Here is a 10,962-nt window from a genome sequence, read left to right as displayed (position 1 = left end):
AAAAGGTTCTTCACCCAGAGGGTGCTGGACACTGGAACAGGCTCCCCAGGGAGGTGTCATGGCTCCAAGCCTGACAGTGTTCAGTAAGAGACTGAAGGTCCTCAGACACATGGTGTGAACTGTGGGGTTGTCCTGTGCAGGGACAGGATGGTCCATGTGGGTCCCTTCCAACTCAGGACATTCTGTCTACAGGCGCTTCCCCTTCTAAGGGGAGACGGGTGCGGGTGATGCCTTTCCCCACGGCTGCAAGGTGTGTGACAGGCCCTGGGGTCCAGGGGGTCGGCCTGCAAGACGGGGTGAAGCCCTGCGAGCTCGGAGTGAGGTCTGCGGAGTGTGCGGGGCCGGTGCGGACCCCGCGGGTCCGTGTGGGGTTGGGAGCGAAGGGAGCCCGGGAGGGAGCACACGGCGCAGCGAGGCCCCGGAAGGCACAGCTGTCCCGCTCGCGCCTGGCTTCTTCTCCGCCGCCCCGCGCAGGCGATCACCACGGGCAGCTTCGCCGGGAGCAGCGAGGTCCTGCCGGAAGGGGTCCTTCGCGGCACTTCCGGGCCGGGCGGCGGCGGAGCGGCAGCGGCGCGGATCGGATCCCGGGCGGTACCGGCAGCACCGCAGCTGGGCCGCAGCGGCCGGACCGCAACCCCACCGGACCCCACCTCCCTCCGCGGGCCGGCCGGGCGGCACCATGATCACCTCGGCCGGTGAGGGAACGGCGCGGGGCAGCGCTGCCCGCCGGGGTTTCGCTGAGTCAGGGCCGTGACTGGGCACCGCCACAGGCCGCAGCGCTCCGCGGGGCCGCCCGTCACGGGGGCTCCCGGCCCCCCTGGGAGCCCCCGGCCGGCAGCCGCCGTGCGCGCTGGCGGGAGCGGAAGGGCCGCCCCGGTGCTTTGCAACAACCGGCACGTTAAGGCTGAGCCGCGGGAGGCGGCGGCGCTGCCCGGAGCCCGCCCGTCCCCGGGTGCTGCGGGGGCCTGAGCGGGGCCGGCTCCCCGGCGGGCTCGGGGGGGACAGGCGGGGGCAGAGGCGGCTGCTGCCCACCCCGGCGCCGCGTCCTCCTGCCGGGTCTGTGCGAGGGCTCCGGTGGCTTCGCGGGCCCCTGGCGGACACGGGGCTGCTCCTGTGCCGCGGTTGTGAACGGGGGGGTTTCACTTCCTTAACGTGAATAACGCGTAGAAGGTATGAGCCGGTGGGCAGGAGGGCTCTGTAGGAGGCACAGTGGGAATGAGAAAGGAGGAAGAGGCAAACTTGATCTTGGGGGGGGTTGGAAATGCAAGTGCCTTGCAGAGGAAGAGCCACCCTAAAGAGTCCAGGCTCGTCAAGTGAGTGAGCAATTAAAAGTTAAACACTGTTTCTGGATCTAATGAGAGCTTCATAGTGTGAGAAAATATGAGGAGTATTTACAAAAAGTACTCAGTCCAGAAACTAATATGTGACTGGCTGTGGCTTTGTGAGAAAAACAGTGGCAGAGGATAATAACCTGCAAGTAGCTTTATTTTTCTGAACCCTTTGCATCATGTTTCAGCCTTATTTTGAGAAGTAGGAATTAATTCCAAAGGGTTTTTTAAAAGATGGGACTGATATGTTGGATAGCAGTGAGATTGCTTCCTCCTGGTAGATCAGGGAAATTCAGGAGCTTATTTAAAAAAAAAAAATCACACATTTGGAGTAGAGTTTCAGAAAACAGCTGGAAGGAGCCACAGTGGGGAAGCTGCTGAACCTGCTTTCCTTGCTGAAGGGCCACATCAGTGCTCCTTCAGTCGTTACTGATGAACATGTGTCTAACCAGATTTTAAAAAATCTTTGATAATGGAGGTTCTACAACCTTGTCAGGCAAAGTGAATATCTATTTCACTGTCAGAAAACTTTTCTTATCATCAAGCCTCAATCTTTAATGCTCCAAATAAAGCTTGGTTCTACTGTTCCTGTTCATATCTAACACAAAGATCAGGTTATTTGCTTTCTGCTGGCAGCTGCCCTGTACAGGTATGAACTGTGTACCCTTCCCAGATTTCTGTAAACTAACCAGTTACAGACCACCAGTCAAACTTGTAAGTCCCAGTTGCTCGGCCTCTTTGTTCGTATTGCTCAGTTCTGAACACCCTGATTTGCTCATAACTCTTAAAACTCGGTGCCTAGCGCTGGGCACTGCAGTCTGGCTCAGGTGCCAAGCAGAGAGGAGGATTTGCCTCATCCGTCTGCCAAGAAACGCTCTCCATTACACATCTCAGTGTGAAGTTTGGGTTCTCTGCCTCCCACTGCAGCCACATGATGTTATTGATTGTGTTTCATCCTATTCCACTGTACTCTTCGGATTCCTTTCGATATTTCTACATTATAGTTTGGACCTGCACACTCTCCTTTTAGATTTGTCAAGATCATTTGAAAGCCCAGTTCTGGCCTTTCTAATTTGAATTAGATTTTAAAAGGTTATCAATCTATACAACAGATGAAAGATTAAAAGCAGTGAATTGTGTTGGACCTATATCAGATCCTATTCCAGCCCTTTCAGTTGTGTCCTTGCAGTCTGACAATGAAACGACCTACAACCACTCTTCAGACTGGTCTCACCAAATAACTGTGAAACTCTTGGTTATGTCGGTGGAACAATATTTCTGTAGCTGTTTGTAAAAGTGTTCTGGTACAGTGTCAGGAGTCCTGCTAAAGTTGCAATATAGGATGTCTTTTCTCAGCCATGAGGCCTGTTTCCTTGGCATCAAAGTAGGATGTTCTGACGTGATCTTGGTGCTCCTTGGGGAAGTGAGAAGTGACTCGCTAGAATGCAGTCAGCAAACTATTGAGGTACCTGAAGGTAAATCCCAGATTCTCCGAGTTCCATCTCATATGTTTTCCTCTGAGAAGGATCATCTTTTATAAACAATATACCTTTTCAGTTATAAATTTTATATCATGCTTAATACAAACTTGAATCTGACATTTGAATTTTAATACTGAAGATTTAAAACTGATGTTTCAGAGACAGCATTTTTTCCTGTCCTGTTGGTTTTGAACAAATAACGTGTTCACTTTTGAAACACAGAGAGTCCAAAACTGACTGTGCTCTTGTTTTGCAGCTGGAATTATCTCTCTTCTGGATGAAGAAGAGCCGCAGCTCAAGGTAAACTCTTACATCGGGGAGCAAATAAGAGCAAATGCATTTTGTTGAGAGTTTAAGGTCAGGAATGAATGGATCTCAATAATTAATGGTCGGAGAGCAACAGGTGGGCTCTGAATCATATCTAGCCTGAAAACAGAAAGGAAAGGCTTAAATAACATGATAACAGATGGCAAACTTCCTTGTTCTGGATGTGGATCAAACTGGAGCTTTACTTGCAAAGATCTCTGTTCACCAAAGCTCCCAGCTCTCTGATGATAATGGGGCTTTGTCACTTAAGTGTTCCAGAGACTGCATCTTGTTTGTGTAAAATTCAAAGCTGAAGAACATCTCAAGTGTTTTTTTTTAATATTGGTAATCCCCTAAATGTTTTGCTTAGAAACAAACAAAGATGGTGGTAGATCCCAGTGAGTCCTGCTTTTTCTCTGAACTGATTACAAGTGGGCTGATTCTAGTCCAGATATGGATTATCTGCTAAAGATCTGTGTCCAAAAAAATAAATAGTGTTAGCTGACGTAGACCACAGGCCAGTTCTATGTGCTACACAAAGGTTGCCACAAAGACTTTAAAAACTTTGCATTTTAAGGAATTTCACCTGTCAGTCGTTTTAGCCAGTGACTCTACAGAGAGTAACATCAGGGTTGTCTTACCTGTTAAATGAGCAGCCCTTTATTTGCAAAGGACTTCCATAGATTAGTGAATACTTGAAAAGATCTTTTAAAGAAGAATTTGCTATTGAAATGGGTCTGTGTTTATGATATCAGTCTTAGGTGATGCTTCGTTTTTCCTGGGGGAAGGTAATACGTGCATTTTTTTAATGTAAATAACTTTTTGTTATTTTTGTAGGAGTTTGCTCTTCACAAGTTGAATGCTGTTGTCAATGACTTCTGGGCAGAAATCTCTGAGTCAGTGGACAAAATGTAAGAGAAGACACTTATTACTTCAGAGCATGCTACTTAAAAAGAACGTGAGATATGAAGTGGATGTAGTTCTGGTTGTTTGATACTTGCTGGTGCAACATCTAGCTCCATATTTTCCAGAAAGCACTAATATGAGTGGATGTGGGGTTGGATCTGTAGTGCCAAAGATGCACGTTGGGTCAAGCAGTTATGTGGACTTGGAGAGGACCGAGCACACAGAGCTGATACTCTTTCTCTTCTTTGCAGTGAAGTTCTCTATGAAGATGAGGGCTTTCGGAGCCGGCAGTTTGCTGCTCTAGTTGCTTCTAAAGTTTTTTACCACCTGGGAGCTTTTGAGGAATCGCTGAACTATGCCCTGGGAGCAGGTGACCTCTTCAATGTCAACGACAACTCGGAATATGTGGAGACGATCATTGGTAAACAACCGTTGCTGCAAAAGAAAAGCTCTTGTCAAAACTACTGTAACTTTGGGATTTTACTAGATTTATCTGCGTTTCTCTTCCTCTCCTTGTATTCATTTAAACTGATGCTGCAGCTGGTTTCACACAGTTTATTTTTGCTTTGTTTCCTCTGCTTTGAGATTCTGTAATAGAACTGACTTAGGAGTTCCGGCAATATTTTCCAGTTCTTAGCTGTTATTCCATTGCGAGTTCCTAATAGCAAAATTGCTTTTGTTTTTATTGTCCCTTCTCCCATTTATGTGCTAATGTTATTGCTGATGTTAGCATAACTTTGGAAATAATTGGCTAAGTGTAGGTGCACACCTAACTGAGGGGTTTTTAACCACCCTTAACAAGAAAGCAACTCAGATGTTGAATGCATGTATAATTTAGATGGTTTTTAACAGTTTCATCTGCTGGCATCACCCTGTACAGGATACAGTGGATCAGTGTTGGCTTTCAGTCTCCCCAGCTACTGCTTTCAGGGGAGCTTGTAAGTCTCCTACAGCTGTTTCCTCATTTATTTAAAATATTGTGCCACTTAAAGACAATTTGCTTGGTTCCATTTTAAAAATACCTACTTGCTTTCGGCACTAAAATCGGAGTTTATTAGGAGAGAGTGTAAGTATCTTCTGCTATTCTCTGTGCAGGACTACACAAATAGTTCTTGTGCCTTACCTTTGTGCAGTTCCCCATATGCTGTACGTGCTGGTGGAATGTGTGTATGCACACACTTCATCTGTAAGAAAACCTGCAAATATCTAGAAATTTGACATTTTTCCCCCCTATATTTGTTCAATATCTCTTCAGCAAAATGTATTGACCACTATACTAAACAGTGTGTGGAAAATGCGGAGCTGCCAGAAGGGGAGAAGAAACCTGTTGATGAAAGGCTAGAAGGGATCGTGAACAAAATGTTCCAGCGGTGCTTGGATGATCACAAGTACAAGCAGGCCATCGGCATTGCTCTGGAGACACGCCGCCTGGACGTCTTTGAGAAAACCATCCTCGAATCGGTATGTGCAGGAGATAGGAGGTGCCTATAGCTCGTCCCTTCCTGGTGTGGATCCAGAAGTGAAGTGCAGGTCCAAGTCACTCTGGAACTTGCCCCGTTTTGTCTGAACAGAATAAAAGATGAAACTCGGGGGTGTTCAGTTCAGTGTGTTCATGGAAGGCAGAGCCACTCAGGGCTGTCAAGTGTAGAGGGACCCCCTACATTGTGCCACCTTCTCTAGGTATTCCCTATCAGCTATGAACAGACTTATGATACTGGGCTAGGCAGACCTTAGCTCTGGTGTGATATTAGAACAGCTCTTGTATTTTTTTTTGTGCTTGTCCTCTGCTCTAATACACTGTGGGAAGGGATCCTTAGGGTTAGGTAACCAATTTATTTATGGGAGGTAAACAATACGTTTTTAAAAAAATCCGGTAGTTGGGTGAGCTGCTGTAATTTTCAATAAGTGGCTGTGTGCAGTGTTAGCCTGCCCTGACTGCAGGGTGGTACCATCTGGCTTTAGCATCTTTCACCGAGGGTTTAAGTTGGATGGGGCTTTGAGCCGCTTTTCTATTGGAAGACGTCCCTGCCCATGGTAGAGGTTGGAACCAGATGACCTTGAAGGTTTCTTCCAACTCAAACATTTCTATTTTAAGTTACATTACCTAGTAATGACAGTAAGAGAAACTCACCTGTAGTCATTTGCAGCAGCTCAGCAGTTGTGTGTAACCTTGTTGTGCTGCAGTATTTCAATTATATGCCAGAACACATGGTTTAAATCCTTTAAATTTTACCTCTTTTCAGTTTACAGCTTTCCCACATTTTTGAATGTGTCCCATTTTTGTATATGGGAGTGATAATCATAAGGCATTCCTCTTTCTCTTTCCTGTTTGCTCTCCTATGAATTTGCAAACTTTGCCCTCTATAAATCCCTCATTTCAAATTACCTTTCAAAGTCTAGTAACCAAATCTGGTTGTCAGTCTCCAAAAGGATTTGGGGATCTTTTCTTGGTGCACGGTTTGTTTTGCTGACATTGTATGGTCAGTAAATTTCACTGCATTCAAGAGTAATTATTCAACGAGAGATGAAGAAGGGGAAATAAGTATTGAGCTTTTAAATTAATCTTTTGTATGTCTTAACTACTGAATTAAATATTTGCCCTTTACAGTTTTGGTAGTATTTTTTCTTTAAACAGCAATACACCTGCCTATAAGCTTTTTGAAAATGGGAGATGAAACTGTGAAGGTTTTCATGTGCATGTCTTTTGCTCTGCTTTTTATAGTGGAAAGGAGGGAGCTTTATTTTAATTTCTAAATCCTGCTTGTCAGTCTAAACCCAGACTTGATATCTCTGAATTTAATTTCAGAACGATGTTCCTGGGATGCTAGCCTACAGCTTGAAGCTCTGTATGTCTTTGATGCAGAATAAACAGTTCCGTAATAAAGTCTTGAGAGTTCTAGTTAAAATCTACATGAATCTGGAGAAACCAGACTTCATCAACGTGTGCCAGGTAAACCTCTCAGAGTGCTCTTTAAGCATCAATCGAAAGTTGCTCTTCTTTAGATGTATTTGACTTGACATCTACCTGATCTCTGTTATTTATGCAGTTAAGTATCTTTTCCTGGTTGTGTGCTTCAAATATATATCAAAGTAGGATCAACTTGGAAAAGAGATGCAAATATTACGCATTTGGTCAGTTTATAGAAAAAGAAACATGTTCAAAGGCAGTTTAGGAATGTAGACAACCCTGACAGAATATTTCAAGCCTGTGTAGGGAGTACGAGGTGGTAGTTCACAGCTTGGAATTTTGTTTATACCTCCAAAGAACATTTACATTCGTTTATTGGTAAGCCATTTGAACATTTGGTTTTTGGTAAGCCATTGACTGAAAGAGTTTAGACAGCAAATTATGAAGTTACTCGGGTGTTCTCAGGCCTTCGCCAGTCTTGCTGTGCCGTGTACATGTGACTCGGGAGCGTTATACCTCTTCCGTTTTAGCTGAGACGTCCCTTTGAAATGACTGATGCTTCTTTAATGTGCTATTGAAATTTTTGTGTTTAGTAGGACATTTTCAGCTTCCAAAGATAAAGCTGCAGAAATAGGAAGGCTTGAATATTGTGTCTTGAATTTGTAATACTCGTTCTCGTTTATAAACTGGCCTATGAAAACGCTTCAAAGATTAGTATTATCTCTTATGGGAGAGACAGACTTTTTCTTTCTCTGAAGGGGTGTTCTGCAGTAGCAGCAGATGAGGGAAGAGGGAAAATGGAGCATGGCCTTGGGTAGTGTTGCTTTTTCATTCTGCAGTGCATGATGTCTTCTCACGATTTCTTTTTTCTGTTCTTCCCTTCCTCCTGCTCAGTGCCTGATATTCCTGGATGACCCACAGGCTGTGAGTGACATCTTAGAAAAACTGGTGAAGGAAGACAACCTTCTCATGGCCTACCAAATTTGTTTTGATCTGTATGAAAGCGCTAGCCAGCAGTTCTTGTCTTCGGTGATCCAGAATCTCCGTACTGTTGGCACTCCCATCGCCTCCGTGCCTGGATCCACCAACACCGGCACCGTCCCTGGATCAGAGAAAGACAGGTGGGAACACTGGGTTGAGAAGAGGTGCAGTTGTCTGGTTACAGTTGTGCTCTGATGGAGCCTCCTGTTCTGTGTGTGGATGTTCATTACAATCGAGTTACTCCCTTGAATTTAAGCCAGGGTGATAGACAAGACATGTTATTTGCTTGGGGCAAAATTGTGTATTACCGGAATCCACTGTTGTTTGAAAGAATGCATTTTCCTTTGCAGCTGAGGTAAGCATGATACTGTTCCTGTTGCTCAGTTAACGAGCAGTAATTTGTTAAGTCGTAGTGTGAATTGCTCAGGAACACACTGATGCTGTGTGATCTTTGCAGCCACTTGTAAAGCTTGGGAAGGAGCGAGTTCAGGCAAAAAGCTCATCACAGCTCTGTGCAAGGTTGATTTCATATCACAGCTGTGGTCTGCTGCCTCCTTGTGCGGAGAGTGAGCTCAGATGATACTGTGTTGGTATAGACCCTTTTGTACTTGGAGTTTAAAAGAGCTAATTCAAATCTAGTCTGAGTTTTGTTGAAGTCCTGACATTTAAAACCTGTACAGTGGTCAACATCACTGGATCTTTGCTGCAGGAAGCTGCTGTTAAGAAAACCAAAGTTGTCGTTAACCAGACCATCTTATTTAGTTCTTCTTTTGATGGCTTATAGGTAACCGACACAGTTTTATTTTAAACCTGTTTTTAGAGGATTGGCCAATCCATGTTAAGGCTGCTGCCCATCTTGGGGGCAGCGTCTGAGAAGTTTGTGCTGCATCTGCTCTTTAATCAGCAGAGCTGTCATATCTGCACACAACCTGATCCCTGCACTGTCTGTGACAGTGTGTGATGGAGAATGCTGCCTGCAGCATGGCTGGCTTATGCAGCTGGGAGAATGGGGTCTGCATCAGTGAGACAGGCATAGCAAGCAATCTCCTTGCTGTTTTTCCAGTGAAATGACAGGCACCGAATAATTTGTAAGCCAGGCTGTGAAGCATTAGGACAAGGTGCTAACAACAGCTTATTATGTTTAATTTCCATTTCAACACTCTAACATCCATCCTGATAGTGAACTCAAGAATTCTGGGTGAGGATATAATTATCCTCACTGCCATGTTTGTTGACCTTGTTTTCTTACCTATCTATCGCTGTTCATTCCCTAAAAACATCTCTAGTTTTGTTGTCTCTAAAGATGGAATAAGAAGGTGGGATTTTCTTGGCCTTTGTCTTCAAGTTCCCTGAAAATTGAATTGTGGAGGAGTTTGCTTTTCAGCAGTGACCTCCAGATAGTCCACCCTTGTGCTGTCAAAGTCCTGTTTACAGTTGTCACCTCCAAATCCCAGACTATTCTTTCAGGACATAATTACAGCACTTGGCTGGGTACAAGAGATGAACTGGCTTGCATTTTTCATTTTTATTTTATTTAAGTGATGCTATGGAAGCAGAAGAGAAACCAGGAAGCACTTGTGTGGGGAAGTCTCCAGAAATTGTGAGTGCTGTTTTGAAAATATACTTTGCTTAGTTTTTCTGATGTGTTCCATTTGTGTCTCTGGGGTTGCTAAATTAGTTTGGTTAGTGAAAAATTGAATTCCACTTCTGTCTGGATTGGAGACAAGACAGCAGATGGTCTATGAGGACCAAAAGTCCAGCGGTTTGGATACTGAAAGGTGGGAGAGAGTGGGAAGTGGGTAAATTTTGGTGGGAATTATTGACACCCGAAAAAGAGGACAGAAGGATCTGGTTCACATGTTTGCTTTTTGTTGATACTGAAATAATTTACTACTTCCAGAAGAAAGGGCCTCAAATTTGATTGCTGCCGAGAACCTGAGCTGATGAATTAGCTTGATACATTTTTTTTTTCTTCTGAAATCTGGCTGTAGTTCTGGCTGGATAGAACTGGTGCTGTTCCACAGGAATGGCAGGAGGGGTTGCTGACATAATATAGTGTCTTTTCCATGAAAGAGGAAGGTGTTGCCTCTGGGTGATATGGTGACTGTGTTGCTGGGTCATCTTTTTGTTTAGTTTCTTTTCCCAAGAATTGGAGAATGCAAGTTCACTTCTAACATGCACATAAATTGCATTTCAGCATGTTGAATAGTTAATGCAATTCTGACACTTGTAATGCTGAAGAAAGGAAATGCTACTCAATACAGTTTAGGGGTTTTCCTTGTGGTTTGTTTTTTGTTTGTTTTTCTTTTTCCCCATGGTACATGTTTGCAAAATAGACTTGGGGATCTTTGAGAGATTCTTGCAGATTACTTAAAAATAATCAAGAACAGAAAGAAATGTTTTCTTGAAATTCTTTTCCACAAGGAAAACAAAAGGGGTAGAGTTTCTTACCCCATCATGGAACCTGTAAATAGTGCTTTTGTGCAGGAATTCTGTCTTGAATCACTTTCTGCTGCTTTGGCATTGCTGACTCTGCCAAGGGACAACTACATTAAAATGATCTATGTGACCAGAAATGTTCTTGAGCTTAATCTTTCACAATTCAGAGTGCTGCCTACAAAGAAATAATTGAGGGGATTAGTTTAAGGGCTGAATTACTCATGCTTGGCTGGTCTGTGACCTGCTAATAATGTCAGTACAAAGAGCTGCACTGTACTTTTCACCCTGTTCAGAAAGGGCTTCAGTTGGAACTTACTTTGTAGAAACTTCCATGGTGAAGGTTTTCTCGAATGACTTTGGAAGGTGGATGTTGGAGATTCCTAGTTCTGCTAGCCATTGTTCTAAATAAAGCCTTTAGCTCACAAGAATGATGCTGCAGCTCAGCAGGGTCATGCAAAGTCTTGTGGCTTTGTGGTCCCCTCCATCAAAACTTCCATGGAAATATAGGTTCACATTTATAAAAGTCTTGCAGGATGCTCATTGTATCTGTAAGGCCAAACATAGGAGCTTGCAGAATATCAGATGTCACTCAGATCCTTTTGCTTTCAATGAA

The 10,962-nt window shown here is 44.3% G+C and overlaps 1 protein-coding gene across 3 annotated transcripts in view; it reads left to right on the top strand.

Annotated features, from left to right (window-relative positions):
* Nucleotides 1-555: 555 nt before the first annotated feature.
* PSMD1 (proteasome 26S subunit, non-ATPase 1) overlaps nt 556-10,962 on the top strand; it is a 67,922-nt gene continuing 57,515 nt past the window's right edge. Inside the window, exons 1-8 of one of the 3 annotated variants that reach the window (XM_080350022.1) lie at nt 556-695; nt 3,066-3,109; nt 3,953-4,026; nt 4,273-4,442; nt 5,277-5,482; nt 6,828-6,971; nt 7,824-8,050; nt 9,450-9,510. In XM_080350022.1, the coding sequence (XP_080206148.1) occupies nt 680-695; nt 3,066-3,109; nt 3,953-4,026; nt 4,273-4,442; nt 5,277-5,482; nt 6,828-6,971; nt 7,824-8,050; nt 9,450-9,510 (942 nt within the window). In that variant the 5' untranslated portion in view covers nt 556-679. Of the gene's footprint in view, nt 696-2,453; nt 2,804-3,065; nt 3,110-3,952; nt 4,027-4,272; nt 4,443-5,276; nt 5,483-6,827; nt 6,972-7,823; nt 8,051-9,449; nt 9,511-10,962 lie in introns of those variants that run through there. The other 2 variants (XM_080350021.1, XM_080350023.1) reach the window with 2 other exon arrangements.

The sequence above is a fragment of the Nesoenas mayeri genome, assembly GCF_963082525.1.
Source record: "Nesoenas mayeri genome assembly, chromosome: 9".
Taxonomy (NCBI): Eukaryota; Metazoa; Chordata; class Aves; order Columbiformes; family Columbidae; genus Nesoenas; species Nesoenas mayeri.
This window is presented reverse-complemented; position numbering and strand designations above follow the sequence as displayed.